The 16,619-nt window shown below is 41.6% G+C and overlaps 2 protein-coding genes across 2 annotated transcripts in view; one reads left to right on the top strand and one right to left on the bottom strand.

The window, feature by feature from the left end:
- Positions 1 to 257: 257 nt before the first annotated feature.
- Positions 258 to 11,930, top strand: LOC121373659 (kyphoscoliosis peptidase-like). Its single transcript, XM_041500377.1, has 4 exons — positions 258 to 550; positions 4,157 to 4,272; positions 7,367 to 7,483; positions 8,715 to 11,930. The coding sequence occupies exons 1-4, from the start codon at positions 287 to 289 to the stop codon at positions 10,402 to 10,404; spliced, it is 2,187 nt and encodes a 728-aa protein (XP_041356311.1). The 5' UTR covers positions 258 to 286; the 3' UTR covers positions 10,405 to 11,930.
- A 3,296-nt stretch (positions 11,931 to 15,226) lies between these two features.
- LOC121373647 (arylacetamide deacetylase-like) overlaps positions 15,227 to 16,619 on the bottom strand; it is a 31,159-nt gene continuing 29,766 nt past the window's right edge. Inside the window, 2 exon segments of the mRNA XM_041500354.1 lie at positions 15,227 to 15,518; positions 15,521 to 15,967. Coding sequence (XP_041356288.1) covers positions 15,310 to 15,518; positions 15,521 to 15,967 — 656 coding nt within the window. The 3' untranslated portion in view covers positions 15,227 to 15,309.

Below are 16,619 nucleotides of genomic sequence, written 5' to 3'. Positions count from 1 at the left end.
ATGGGTATTAAGAGGGCTGACGATAAAACTTGTTATGTCCAAAGTCATGGTTTAAAAAGAAAAAGAAGTTGCATCGTATCGTGTTTGCAAGTCTTTTGCATTGCAAGTTGCGAGATCGAAAAGTTGCGAGAGTTTAGTGAATTAGCCTTTGATTCTACTGAAACCAAAATTCACCACCTACAAAATCTACCTTTGTCGCTATTTTATTTTAAAGTATATTTAAGTATCTTTTTCTCTCTTCTTTATATCAGGTCTAATTGGGATGACACTTGCCTAGCAAACAGTAATGGGGACTACTGCGTCAAAGAGAATCAGGCATTGTCGAAAACAGTCATTCAAGACCACAGTTTTCAAGAAGAGAAATGGTTTCAAGTCCCAAATCCGGCTTGCCAGGAACGGGTTTGTTCCAAGACCACCAGTCAAAGAAGATTCCTTGTCAATCACTTCGTTCCAGGGGGAGGAGCCGTATTTAGCGCCGCCCAGAAATAAGAAAAAAGATATCATCCCAGACCCTAAAATGTTTGATGCTATTGATAAGCACGCTTTACAGGTAACAAGTAAGGAAGCATTTTGGAAGCTTATGTTTTGTTTTAAAGTATAATTCTACAGAAGTCATAAAATAATATCATGTTACTTTTCTACTAAAAGCTGGTAAATAAGTTAACGTTATTAGACTCAGTATGCCACCAGTAGTCTAGACTACCAGAAGTGGATCTAGGGGGGCATGGGACCGCCCCCCCCCCCCCCCGCCTAAATTTTGCGACAGTTATAATATTATTATATATTAATTTTCATTTTTTAACGATCCCCTCCAAAAGTCCCCCAAAGTTCCATTGGCATTCTCCCCCTAAATGGATTTTCTGGATCCACCACTAGTCTACTCAGTATTTGTAATTTTATGGTGGAAGTTTATACAGAGGTACCGAACATAATTTTCATTTAATGTCTCCGAGCCGTTACAGCAATCCTTTGTCGCTGTTTCTATAAAAGCGGTAGAGACAGCCAGTTTAAGCACCTATTTACTAATTAACCGGCCTCGGTGGTGTCGTGGTTAGGTCATCGGTCTACAGACTGGTAGGTACTGGGTTCGGATCCCAGTCGAGGCATGGGATTTTTAATCCAAATACCGACTCCAAACCCTGAGTGAGTGCTCCGCAAGGCTCAATGGGTAGGTGTAAACCACTTGCACCGACCAGTGATCCATAACTGGTTCAACAAAGGCCATGGTTTTTGCTATCCTGCCTGTGGGAAGCGAAAATAAAAGATCCCTTGCTGCTAATCGGAAGAGTAGCCCATGAAGTGGCGACAGCGGGTTTCCTTTCAAAATCTGCGTGGTCCTTAACAATATGTCTGACGCCATATAACCGTAAATAAAATTATGTTGAGTGTGTCGTTAAATAAAACATTTCTTTCTTTCTATTTACTAATTAGAGTCACGTACATGGCCTCAGATTACAGTTATCTTCCCATTTGGTTGTCGAAAATCCGGAAATTTGTCAGCGCAAGTAGTCTGCTGTTTGACTGTGATTATTTCAAGGCAGACAGCTATGAAGTGGCAACTATTTGACTGACATTGACAAGGGAGAGCATGTAGTTTGTAAACGTGTAACTTGTTGACATTGAAGACTTGTTTGTAGTAATTCCGACCCATGCAAAAGTAGTGCTTTTTTGTGTAAAATGGGAGTACTCCGGCCTGGTTTAGAGGGTGTGTTTGTTTAAACCAATATCCTGGGAGAAAGAGCTGGACAACAGGGGTTGTCCTTTTCAGGGTATGTGTCCCCCAGGCAGGCAAAGGTACATACAAAAGTCCACGGGCCTGCTGACATTAATAAAATTGTTATAGCCACTAAGGCTATATAGAAACATATAGCGAAATTAATTGTGGTCTGTGGCTACATACTAATTTTATTGAGTGGAAAGAACTCATTGCTTGACAGGGTACGCATTGGAGTCACAAAGGCTGCCAGTGGGTTAAGCATAGTGGCTGAGTTTATATACCAAGTCCTATCTGCCCACTGGATTGGAACTGATTTAATGTGTACGTTCAGAGCAAGCTGTTCTAGCGTACGCCTGTCCTGGGCACAAGTTCTTATTTGGCGTGGGGCAGTTATTTCGTCCAAGACAGGAGGATAGTTCGAGTCCCATTGGCGTAGCTAGGTTTTAATATTGGGGGAGGCCACTAGCATGTGGGTGGGGGGATGACATTAGTAGTATGTTCAGGAGGTGACTAACCATCGACTTCTATCACATCACATTCATCTCACGGTGTTTTTGTTTGGGGGCAGTTGGGGGGGTTCTGGGATTTATTTTTATTTTTTTTTTGTGGGTTTTTTTGTTTGTGTTTTTCATGTTTTAAGTCTAGCGAGCAATCGCTATAGGTCGACAGGTAAATATTAAGATTTGGGGAGGGGAAATGTGTTATTAAAGGGTATAATCCTCATGATCATCCACCACCACCACCACCACCACCCCCACTGCTCCTCACCGCCCACGTCAGTGACTGGTCCTAGGGTTCTATGAGGCCTATAAAGTAATATTATGGTACTAATTTAAAAAAAAGCATAAAACATCCCACACATAATGTTGTTTTAGCTAACTGAAAACAAATCCACTCAATAATTATTATGTTATACGTGTACATCTTTAAATTTCTCCTCGAGTTTTTGCCCCTAAGATGCACATGTATGATCGCACCTTTTTGGCATGAATACGTCTAGTCGAAGGAAAGAAATGTTTTATTTAACGACGCACTCAAAACATTTTAATTACGGTTATATGGCGTCAGACATATGGTTAGAGACCACACAGATATTGAGAGAGGAAACCCGCTGTCGTCACTTCATGGGCTACTCTTTCCGATTAGCAGCAAGGGATCTTTTATATGCACCATTCCACAGACAGGATAGCACATACCACGGCCTTTGATATACCAGTCGTGGTGCACTGGCTGTGACGAGAAATAGCCCAATGGGCCCACCGACGCGGATCGATCCAGAGACCGACCGCGCATCGAGCGAGCGCTGTGCCACTGAGCTACGTCCCGCCCGACGTCTAGTCGATGTCGTATTTTAATATTTTATCACTAAACTTTATCGGTCTACAGGCTGGTAGGTACTGGGTTCGGATCCCAGTCGAGGCATGGGATTTTTAATCCAGATACCGACTCCAAACCCCGAGTGAGTGCTCCGCAAGGCTCATTGGGTAGGTGTAAACCACTTGCACCGACCAGTGATCCATTACTGGTTCAACAAAGGCCATCGTTTATGCTATCCTGCATTTTACATTGGAAGAAAAAATGGATATTGTTTTCTAATCTGTATCCACAGTTACACGAAGGGTCTGCGGTAAGTCCACATCTGTAGACATCGGCGACCCCCTGCTTCAAGCGAATTGTCTTTCTTTGAAATATATTCTCAGCAGGAGAATGGTAGAAACTTCTCTGGAAACTTCTCTAGAAACTTCGCGCACCACAGTCTGTGGGAAGCGCAAATAAAAGATCTCTTGCTGCTAATCGGAAGAGTAGCCTATGTAGTGGCGACAGCGGGTTTCCACTCAAAATCTGTGTGGTCCTTAACCATATGTCTGACGCCATATAACCGTAAATAAAATGTGTTGAGTGCGTCGTTAAATAAAACATTTCTTTTTTACCCCTAAGATGCATATGTATGATCGAACCTTTATTGCATGAGTACGTCTAGTCGATCCCATGTTTCAGCATTTTATCGCTAAAATAGTCATTATGGAAATGAAACGTCAGTATGGAATGAATGAAGGAAGAAAATGTTTTATTTAACGCCGCACTCAACACATTTTATTTACGGTTTTATGGGGTCAGACATATGGTTACGGACCAGACAAATATTGAGAGAGGAAACCCGTTGTCGCCACTTCATGAGCTACTCTTTTTCGATTAGCAGCAAGGGATATTTTATATGCACCATTCCACAGACAGGATAGCACATACTACGGCTTTTGGTATACCAGTCGTGGTGCACTGGCTGGAACGATTAATAGCCCGATGGGCCCACCGACGGGGATCGATCTCAGCGAGCGCTTTACCACTGGGCTACGTCCCGCCCACTCGGTATGGAATGAATGCAGTAAATCATTATGTTTATAGTTTAATCAGTAATCTTTGTTCGTATTTTGGAATCAGGCACCAAACAGCGTCCGAACCTCAGTTAAAGATCTCGCAGTCTACCTAATGAAACCCGCCACCAGCGACCTGGAAAAACTGAGAGCTTTCTACTGCTGGATTACCAACAACATCAGGTAAAGCATACCTTTACTTCTCTACACAAAATACCGTCGACTTTGGTAAATTTGGAACAAGTTACAATCATGTTTTATTTTATTGCTTGAGAATATATTCATATTATTGTAAATTGTTGGGAGAGACCTTAATATAGGCTAAGATCTCACTACACAGATGTCATCTGCCATTGAAACCCATGTTAAATTGCCCAACTTCAAACAAAGATTGCCAATAGAACGGGTTCTCGTTGGCACTAACAACATACACCATTGCGAACATACATTATATAAGCATCTATTTTCACTCCAAAATCGAGAACATTTCCGTCTCAGTTTTTTGCCATATGACCGCATCTGGAAGTAGTACCGGTCCGAACAGGTTGTTCATTAACCGATTCACTCCGGCTGTCACTTGCGCTGTATACCCATGTCCCAAAAGGTCGATGCACAATATTACAAAATAACATGGGCAAAATACATCCAGAAGGCTTACCATTAAACATACATATTGTTTTAATTCTTCACCATTTCCTAGAAGTGAATATGTGAACCATAACATGTGTCACAATTAGGAACCATAGTGGACCGTCATCAATGAACTCTCACCCGGAAGTGATCTGTGTAGTGAGACCTAATGCATACCTTTTATTTCCTTAAACAAAATACGGTCAAGATATACATTAGGTAAGCATACCTTTATTTCTCTGAACAAAATATCGTCATGAAACACAACATTAGGTAAACTTACCTTTATTTCTCTAAACTAAGTACCGTCAAGATATGCATTATGCTGCATTAAAGAAAAGTATACAACAAGTCAGTGCACAACGACTGGTATATCGAAGACCGTGGTATGTACTATCCTGTCTGTAGGATGGTACATATAAACGATCCTTTGCTACTAATGGAAAAAATGTAGCGGTTTTTCTCACTTAAGACTGTATGCCAAAATTACCAAATGTTTGACGATCTAATAGCCAATTATTAATAAATCAGTGTGTTCTAGTGGTGTCGTTAAACAAAACAAACTTAAACTCAACTTACGGTGGCAAAAGGCTTTGTGCTTCTAGCTAGACTGACGAACAGGAAACACGTGTTGTAGAATATTTCCATAACGCGTTTTGTATCACCAATTGTTGCATCCCTTGGATTCATAATTATATGTTCCATGTCTTATCTACATATTTATAAATAACTTAGTGTTAGCTTAAATGTGGAAAATCATGGCTTCCCGATCACAAACAAACTTGCAATGTTAGTGAGTTTGGGCCGCTAATTATACAATTAAGACCTGGATTGTTCTTTGAACACAAATGGGGGTGTTTATTTGGTAATTTGTTGCCTTCTACCGGCCTCGGTGGCGTCGTGGTTAGGCCATCGGTCTACAGGCTGGTAGGTACTGGGTTCGGATCCCAGTCGAGGCATGGGATTTTTAATTCAGATACCGACTCCAAACCCTGAGTGAGTGCTCCGCAAAGCTCAATGGGTAAGTGTAAACTACTTGCACTGACCAGTGATCCATAACTGGTTCAACAAAGGCCATGGTTTGTGCTATCCTGCCTGTGGGAAGCGCAAATAAAAGATCCCTTGTTGCCTGTCGTAAAAGAGTAGCCTATGTGGCGACAGCGGGTATCCTCTAAAAAACAGTGTCAGAATGACCATATGTTTGACGTCCAATAGCCGATGATAAGATAAAAAATCAATGTGCTCTAGTGGCGTCGTTAAATAAAACAAACTTTACTCTCTTTTTTTTGTTAGCTTCTAGCTAATCGTAGCAAGTCGTATTCGTAGGTAACCTGTATTCGTCGGTAATGAGAAAAGCACACGGTATAAATACTGCCCCCCCCCCCCCCCCCCCCCCAAACAAAGCAGGAAATCTACCTTTCTGACTAGGTATAACTGTGTAGTGCCTATGAGGAGTAAAATAAATAACAAAAGATATAGAATTTATAATTAACAATGTAATTACACATGAGAGAGAAAAAAAATAGGCCCACACCAACCATACGTGTTTGTGGGTGGAGGCTTGTTATATTGTTGACATAGTGAACAAATTTCATTTAAAAAGTTAGAATATGTTTTGATCTTTGTGGAAACAGTATGCTTTTTAATGACTGTTTGATATAAATCGGGATCCGTGCGTAACATCATGTATAAGTAGACAGCTGCATTGTGTACTCGTGGGAAACAGTAGTATGTTTCTCCACATGGAGAATGCCTTGAATTGTTGTATCTTTTATTTCATGCAACATAAATGTATCAGCACTAAATTAGAAGTGAGATACATGGGTTTAGCAGTAATGTTTTTAGAAATTTGAACTATTAGTATGTAATCGGATTCCTTACGATAAATTTTGCTTAAGCCCTTAAAGGGACATTCCTGTGTTTGCTGCCTTGTAAGATGTTTCCGACTAATAAAATATTTCTACGATTAAAGTTAAATGTACATATTACATATATTATTTCTTGTTTAGAATATCAGTGTCTGTATATTCAATGTGTTTCTGGTTGTCTTAATATTTGTAAGAAGCCCAAACTTGATTTTGTCTTCAAATAATTTCGTACGTACGAAAAAAATATATTTTATTAAATAAAATGAAATTTAATCTAGTACAAATATTAGAACAACCAGAAACATGTTTAATATACGGCCACTAATATTTTATGCAGAAAAATATATTTGATATATAATTACAATCGTTAACAAGTCTCTGTTAGTCGATAACATCTTTAAAAATTGCAGCAAACTCAAGAATGTCCCTTTAACAAAGCTAATGGTTATTGTGAAACATTTTAGTATTATAACACAAGGGCTTCTAATATACAATAGTATACTGATGGAAAGACATAATGGTGCATATGGACAATAACATAAAATATTGACTGCTACCAAAACCCTCATCCTAAGTATCAGAACGTCAACAGTGTTACTGACATTCAATGCCACAGTAGGCCCTACTGACATTTCCCGCATTACATCTTTGTATTTGATACAGGCATAACTACTGTAATAGTTAATTAATTGTTGTTGATTTTTAATCATGTGTTGCCATGTATATTTGAAATTCATCAGGTAATAGTAATAAATTGTATATTGATTTTATCTCGTCAGATATGACGTGGAGGGATTTTTTAGCGGCAACCACACACCGAGTGACGCAGCCTCGGTGCTGAGGTATAAAATAGCCGTGTGTCAAGGCTACAGCGAACTCTTCTACGCGCTCTGCAAGTAAGTTAAACTTCTTTCCTATCTTTTCAGACAGTAGGCCTCAGACCACAATTAATTACACTATGTTTTCTCATATAGCCTCAGTGACTGTAGCACTTTTATTAATTTCACCAGGCCATTGGCATTTCACAAGAAACCTTACCTGCCCTGGGGCCAATGAACACTCAAAAGGATGACCCCTGTTGTCCACCTCTTTTTCACGTTATATCAATGTAAACAAACACACGTGGGCTAAGGGACCGAATCACACCCATTTCTGTGCATTTTATACAAATGTTGCATGACTTCAAAGTGCTGTGGAGGACAGTATGCAGTATCCAGTGTAAACCAAGTGTACATATTCACTAACTGCATCCTCTTCCCTGTCTAACCCAGTGTAACAATTCAGCATACAAAGCAGCTCCCCAGCCATTAATCACATAACAAGAAAACTATATTTTCTCGCATTCGTTTTTAAAAAAAAACATGTACATTACATATTATGGCAGTGTCTGGCAGTCCTCTCATAAACCCAAACGCTGCGCTATTTATTGGTTAGTCAGTGACAGTAATTACAAAGGTGTAAGGATTGTAAGCAGTATCCTGCTCCTAACAAGGCCCAGTTGTAAAGCTCTCGCCTTACAAGCGATCGATCCAGGATCGATTCCCGTTGGAGGGTCCATTGGACAATTTATCTTTCCAGTCAATGATTCACAACTGTTGTAACAACGACCGTGGTATGTATTATTCTGTCGGTGGTATGTATGGTCTATATAAACGACTCCTGCTAATTGAAAAAGAGTGGCCCATAGAGTGACAGGAGCGGGTTTCCTCTCTCATTATCCGTGTGGTTTTTAACTATATGTTCGACGCCAGGTAACTGTAATTAAAATGTGTTGAGTTCGTCATTAACTTAGCATTTTCTTTATTATATTTTTTTTTTTAAAATAAAAAGGTGTGATTTGGGGGCATAAAAAGAAAGAAAAAAAAGTACTAATTGTAACTTCGCGTCCCCATCCACCCGAATCCGTCAGTGGAGTAACGTGGACGGGGCCACCAAGGCGGTTGCCCCGGGCGCAACATTCTGGACTGGTAGAAGGGACTCGGGGAGTGCTAACGGTCCATTGGTTATGGGGCGCAATACTTGCCTTGCCCCCGAGCGCTGGCAACCCACGCTACGCCACTGGGCTGGGGCAAATTGCTTACTGCACAGGTTTTACTTAAATCTACTTTTTCCATGTCTTCTTTTTAGGATAGCTCGGATTCCTTGCCAAATCGTCTCTGGCTTTGCGAAGGCATTTTCCTACAACCCAGAGATTCCTTACACCTCGTCTTCTCAGACGAACCACGCCTGGAACATTGTGGTCGTTAACGGGGAATGGCGACCAGTGGAATGCACGTGGGGAGCCGGTTGTCTTGGAGACAATAACGAGTTCAACTGGAAGTTTAAAGAGTTCTACTTCCTCACAGATCCCGAGATGTTCGTGCACGCGCACCTGCCTTTCATGAAGAGAAACGAGAAGGCCAGCCAAGCGTATCAGCTCCTGAAACCAGCCGTTTTGCTGCGTGAGTACAACAGATCCGTCAAACCGCATTACCACAGTTTGGAGTGGGGGATAGAGTTCCTCTCCCACAAGGAACACGTCATCCAGGTGTCCAAAGAACTGGACATCCAGCTGCAAGGATTAAGACCGCTGCTGGAGAACGTGACGTGTCACTTCGTCGACAGATCCACGAAGCAGGACTACAAGAGGTTCACGATGATCTTACGGATGAGCGACGGAGTCTTCAATATTCACATTCGTCCTCAGCATCCAGGCAAGTATGACCTCACCATCTTCGGTAAAGTGGACAGAGATGCCAAACAGTACAGCCCGATCGTGGATTACATTATCGTCTGCAACGTGGCCAGTCCTTCGAAGCATCGCTATCCTGAACACCATGCGGCCTGGGGGATGACCAAGAGGGTTCTGGAGTACGGCTTCACAGACGATATTTTGTCAAAAGCTACTTTCTACACGGGTACTGGAGAACTGGAGTTTCTTATTGGCACTACTAAATACGTTCCAGTCACCACCGATCTTGTATACGCAGAAGAGGAGATAGAAAACCTAAAAGACTACGTCATGTGTAGTTACGCAACAAACGCGTTAAAGGTGTGTGTGAAATTTCCAAAGCCTGGTTTTTATGCGATAAAACTCTTTGCCAAAATGTCGACAGATTCTAAATACGAACTCGTCGGGGCTTTGCTAACTGAAAGTAAAACCTCTCCCGCCAGATGCAAGCCGTTTCCGAGATACCATACTGCATGGGGAGCTCTACCCAAAGCTGTTGAATATGGCTTCCACCCAGACATCTTTTCTTGCAGCACTTTTACTTCGACCGATGGGGAACTGGCGTTTGACCTGGCGATTCGTAAAAACATCCCTGTTACGTGTAGACTGGAGTACGCAGGAAGAGATACAGATCTCAAAAGATATGTGACAGTATTATTCAGCTCAAACTACCTAAGCGTCAAGGCTAGATTCAACGATGTTGGTTTCTATGCCATAAAGCTCTACGCCAAAAGACAAGAGGGGTTATCGTACGATCACGTCGCCTCATTCTTGGTTAGTAACAAAAGTGTTAATCCAAATTGTGCTCCCTTCCCTCACAGTTTTCCCAAAGCGCTGGAGTGTCGATGTGTGGTCCTAGAACCCTCAAGTGGAGACTTGGCCATCAACAAGAAAACACTCTTGCGTTGCATTGCACCCACGATGAAACGTCTGATGGTGGCAGACGAAATCTTTTCAGAGAAATATGGCGACATCTTTGAAATTTCGATGAAGCCTGAATCCCAGGGGGATTTTAATATTTTTGGAAGCACGGAACATTCGGGAAGCCTTGACGCATTATTTAAGTTTCAAGTGGTGCCAAAGATATGGAAACTTAAAAAAACGTAACCCGTCATCCTAATTCTACTCGTGCGAAAAAACACTGTCGAAGAAAACGGTACAGTTGTGTAGGATGTCTCACACCAAACCAGTTCACGTATATTATTATTTTATAGGCTGTGAAACTTCAAAGCTGTTGTCGAATTATTTTAATTTGTTGGTGGTAGTCAACCTCAGTATTAGCCATGTGCGGTATTGTCAGCATACCAATATATTATTATTCAAAGGTTAAATAAGACGTTTTACGATACACTCTGCCTGTACCGATACACTCGGTAATATCCGTATTTCATGTTGGCTTCCAGTCAAAAACACTGATCTCGTGGCTACGACTGGTTGTTTCAACCCATAGTGCATAGTTGTTAGAAAAGAAGAAACTGGCTTGACTAAATAAACTTTTAGAACACAGAGGTTATCCATAGTTTTTGTGATTTAAATAGCAAGCTTCAACTTACTGTTGAGACTTCTCTAAACAGGCCCGAAGGAACTGGGGAGGCGGTGGATGTGGCCCACACCTCACTTGAGGATGAAAATGTATGGAGTGTTCTTTCTTGCCCTACTGTATACAAAGATAAAACTCTGGCTTGTGCCCTTCCCCCTTCACTAGAGATTGTGCCCTCCCCCCTCCCCTTCATGTCGTTCCCACGGGCCTGCTAAATAATATGTATTGTGATACAGGGTACCCATATCTCGATATACAAAAATTATCATTATACCCATGACAACTAATGTCATCAAAACACTGAAAGACCAAGTCTAAAACTATTTATATCTTTATTGATCTTAATAAAAACTGAAAATTGAAACAAGGAAATTATGCTAATTATTACATGTACATCAACCAAATTGTATTATAATACTGTTTTACAATTACCGTATGGATAAATACAGATGGATACACTGGCCATGCTAACAGAGTTAACTATCGGCTTCAGTGATGCAGACGTTTCAAATTACTGTTAAGGTTCATATAGATTGGATGCGGCGCGTACCCGCGATCCAGCTTTAAAAAATCAGAATACGTTAGTTTCAATGAGTGTCCAGACCGGATGCTTGTGATGCGTGCTTCTGAAAACGCACGCGGCCAGCCGCAATGATATAATCATATTTGGTGTATATGCCTTGACACAAACATTCTAACCGCACGCACGCGCCGCTTCCAGTCTCTATGAGCCTTTAGGTACCGGGTTCTTGTCTCGATACCAGGTACTGAACTTATAAGACTAGAAACACGATCATCTCTATACAGTTCACCCGTCAGTGAACCCATTGGGCCATTTCTCGTTCCAGCTATTTGGTGTCTAACATGCGGTTATTTTAATGAATACTGGGGCGGTTCCAGAATTTTGTAAAGGGGGTCACAAAATTCTAAAAAGTGTAATCTGGAGTCGGGGCATGCTCTCTGGAGATTTTAGAAATAAAGATAGCCAGAGACGTGCTTTCACGGCAATTTAGTGTTGTATATTGTGAATAATGAATTATTTTTTGTTGTCTTCAAAAAAGGGCATTTAAAATTGGAAGGGGGGGGGGGGGGGGGGGGGGGCACGGGACTCCTGTGACCGTCCTCTAGATCTGACAATGAGAACAACTTCTACCGATAAACCAGACAGGGATACTTCATATACATTTACAGACAGGACAGTACATACCATGATCGTAGATATACTAGGCGATCGATCCCACAACCTATTGTACAGTAGGCGACAGCTCTACCACTGAGCTACAACCCGCCTCGTTTGGACAGGCGTAAAGTTAAAGTTAGTTTTGTTTAACGAAACCACAAGAGCACATTGATTTATTAACCATCGGCTACTGGATGTCAGACATTTGGTTGGCCTAATTTTGACATAGTCTTAGTGAGGAAGCCAGCTACAATTTTGAAACGTCAACGCATTGTTGACGTCACGTCAAAGTAATGTTGACTTAACTTGGTAACGTTTCTGGCAATCTTCGTAACTTAACGGAAAATGTCGAATGAATGAATGAATGTTTAACGACACCCAAGAAACAAAAATACACATCGGCTATTGGGTGTCAAACAAAGGCAAGCATATGAATAGGATTACATTAAAAATATAACTTGTATAATTATGTAAAAAGCATCTAATAAAATCACAGTACAATACGAATAGCAAGGTAAGTACATTTTAAAACTGTATATAAAAACCGAAATGGTTTAAAAACTTTAAAATTAATTCCGGATGGAATTTAAACGATTCCAGTATATTTTTGTTACCAAATATATCTTTTCTCGCTAGCTTCAGATGATTTACTCTTCTGTGGCGTTGTTGTTAAGCCATCGGACATAAGGCTGGTAGGTACAGGGTTCGCAGCCCGGTACCGGCTCCCACCCAGAGCGGGTTTTAACGAGTCGATGAGTAGGTGTAAGACCACTACACTCTCTTTTTTCTCACTAACCACTAACAACCAATCTCACAGGACTGACTTGACGAAGCTCGTTCCCAATCGCACAATCCAATCATCTTGCGAAGTCGAAAAAATATATTGATTAATATGATGTTTAAAATCACTGTATGAGATACTAATATTGGCATGTGGCAAATTCAAATGCCAACATGACTGGGTGCCCAACAAGACATGAGATTTTTATTGGCAATGGATAAGAGACAGTTTCATATCACCATTCCAACCAAGGGATGTTCTAGCGTCATGTATCGAAATACCACCGAGATGCGTGTGGGTCATCTGGCAGGTATACACGGACAGGCGGGGATCTACGTGCAACTAGGTTAAAGCCCCGGTCACACCGTTATGGATCGTCTGGCCGGATCCACGACGGATGAAAACCTCACGGATGACCCCGGATAGTGGTCTATCCGCGGTACCCTACGGATACACCACGGTTTAACTACGGTTTTCGACGGATAAACCAATGATTATTAAGGATAGGGGAGCGCTACGGGTCGCTTCTGATCGCTAAGGATCGGTACAGTTTAGTACGGACCACAACGGATTGTCACGAATGATGCCGGATCGTATCCGTTGCTAACCCGGCGTCCTGATCCTTGAGAGTGTGACCGGGGCTATCCATGAGTACTCGGGCACGGGCCGAGTCCGAGTCCATTCACAGGACTCAAGTACCCATGCAAGGAAGGACACTCATTTTTTTTTTTTTTTTTTCAAATGTCATTTTGTCATATGCTTGCAGCCGGTTACATTATAGGGCTGTAAGACATGGAGAGAAAACAAAAGTTGAATATATGGAATGCAATACAATGGCATGATTTGGCGTCCATGTTCAGCGCTGGAATTAAAATACATAATGCTATTTTACTTTATTCCTTAGTGTAAGTGTCGGGTATTCGGGTCCGGGTCAAGTTTGACTTCACGAGTACACCAATATTTTGGACTCGTGGAGGTCCTACATGCAAGTACTCAAATGAAAGTTGTGTATTAGCGGTAAATACACAAAGTGGGAAAACATTTGTTGTGCGCTGGGGGGGGACGACGACTTCTCGACCCCACCCCCTCATCCCCTGGATCTGCGCCTTGTAGAATAAAATCCAAAACACATCGGAGCTGGGTCTAAGACTATTATCGTGTTACAACTTGCAAGCTAAAGAGCAATCATTGATTTTACAGTTTACAGGTTCTAGCAAGTGAAAAGTGCAAAAGGATCAGATTCCAGATAAAACCAAGAACATGAACGTCATTTCACAGTGACAAAATATCTCGGTGTGGACAAGGAATTTTATCAATGGCTGTAGGTGCAGTTTTTTGGGGGGACCACTGAGAAAAAACACAGAATTATGCACAAAATCACTTTGAATTATGGCCTGGTAGGAACAAGTATGACCTGCACTGATGTACAATTGTTCTGCATTGATGGTACAATTTTCATTTTGATAGCTCTCACTTTTAACATGGCGTATGATACAAAACGTGATGTCAGAAAGTGATAGATACCAATGAAAACCCAATCAGCATCTAATGTACGTATTAAACACGATGGTCGATTGGCCCATTTTCGGGGGGGGGTTACAGCCCATAGTCGTTTGTTATATGATGAAAAAGATTCCTTTATGTCGTAGGTGGGGGGTTTGTCCCCATCAGGTCAGGTCAGAGAGTTTAACGTGCACATTCAGAACAAGATGTTACAGATACGCCTGTCGTGGGCGCAGGTGTCGACCTCAGCTGCTTCCTCCGTCCAGGACAGGACGTACCCATCATCTCGAGTTTTCTTTTAAAGCATCATAAGTGTTGACAGGGGTGGGGACAACTGCCTCCATGTACTTGAGCAAATTCTAAAAAATGATGGAGATATTCGGGTAAGATGAGCTGGCCTGAAACCTTTTCACGATGTATTTCCATCATATTACCCGCAATATTCGATGCAATCCATGTAAAAATGCGTGGTGATTCGTTTGCAACCCAAAATGGGTTTTTGGTAGTAATGCTAATATGAATAAATGTTTTGGGGTTGGGTTTTTTTATCCAGATTCGAGCATATTTATTTAATTCGGGCAAAAATGAGCGTGCCTACAAAACTGGAAGCCCGTACGCCTGTTTAAAAGCACTTATACAGGTGAAATTGTCTGCTCGACTTTCTCGAAAGTATCAAATTGAATAGTCCACATGGATGCAGTTGGCGGACACAAAAAAAATGAAAAATCAAAACGTGCGGGGGCATAAATAACACTCGAAGGAACAAAAAGTGATTTTAAATACATGGGTTATGTGAAACAAAAGATGCCATATATACCGGTATATATGTAGCATGTTTTGAAATTTGACGCATAGCGCACCATTTTAAAAGTAATCCATGTATCAAAATTAATTAAATTTTCATCATCAACACACACTTTCATAGGATTTCCATCTGTCATTAATTTTCTAACTATTTCAAAATCAAGATGTCACACTACACTAATTTGTCTACACATGTCAGATTATTTACAAACAAGTATCAAATTTGTTCTTGGCATATTCAATAAACTGTTCAATTGACTTCTGAGCAATCTCGAATCCGACTGGATTCGACATATAACCGTGAAAACCATCGCTGGCGTGCACATTTACGACATCCACACCAGCTTTGGTTAACCTGTCAATATACAGCAACGCTTCATCTCTTAACACATCGTATTCTGCGGTTATAATCAACGCCGTGCAACCTTCGACAGATCGCTCGCCATCAACGGAGCCAAATACGGATCCAGTATTACCTCCTGTATTTCGTCCGATAAGGTGGAGTTACCAAAATTGAGATCTCTTTCATGGGTAACCTTTATGTGGTATTTCTCCGGAAGCCGCTTCTGATCCACGTAACGGGCATATTTAGAAATTTTCAGGGTCGGCGACGTGTGCTCGTTTCGCATCAACTCGGCCACTCTGTTGGGAGAAAGGCCGATGTAGTTCGCCCAGAACCACGTCATCAGCCTCTTGGTGAGGAAGACTGGGTACTTGTCTTCGTAAGACGGCATCATCAGATCGAACGCCTGGAGAGCCGGGTAGATGAGGAACTGGAAGCAGAGGCGGATCTCGTCGGGCTGGTACTCACGGGACAGCTTGAGAGACACGGCGGCCGCCAGGTTACCACCAGAGCTGTCGCCTGAAATACGAAGCGGAGCGGATAATTTTATCATGCTCATATACCACTACTGTTTCGAGCATGTCTATCCCGAGTCCTGCCTCTGGATAGCCAGGGGCATGACTCGGGACAACACACGCACACAAAGGGAAGGGAACTTTATTAATGTCAAAAAATAATAATAAAAGAACAAGCTTACGACTACTCTACGATTCAATAGTAACAATGGGCCTTTGTTGCAAGCGACTGGAGCATTGAATGCGCCGGAAGTGATTTAGTGGATGTTTGAGCCGCTAAGCGCACATGCAAATCAAGGGCAGATAAGTATGTTTCTAATAGAGGCTATTGGTTGCTTCATAAATACGTGTTGAAGCTGTGCAGGGTTTGGTGCATGAATATGTTTCAGAGCCCGACATAGCGGTCTGCGAAAAATATATAAAAATAAGGTTTGTTTTGTTTAACGACACCACTAGATCACATTGATTTATTAACCATCGGCTATTAGATGTCAAACATACGGTCATTTTGATACAGACATAGAGAGAAAACCTGTTACATTGTTTCCATTAGTAGCAAGAGATCTTTTATATGCACCATCCCACAGATAGGATAGCACACACCACGGCCTTTGATATACCAGCCATGGGGCGCGGGCTGTGACGAGAAATAACAA

The sequence above is a fragment of the Gigantopelta aegis genome, chromosome 1 (assembly GCF_016097555.1).
Source record: "Gigantopelta aegis isolate Gae_Host chromosome 1, Gae_host_genome, whole genome shotgun sequence".
NCBI classification, from domain to species: domain Eukaryota; kingdom Metazoa; phylum Mollusca; class Gastropoda; order Neomphalida; family Peltospiridae; genus Gigantopelta; species Gigantopelta aegis.
This window is presented reverse-complemented; position numbering and strand designations above follow the sequence as displayed.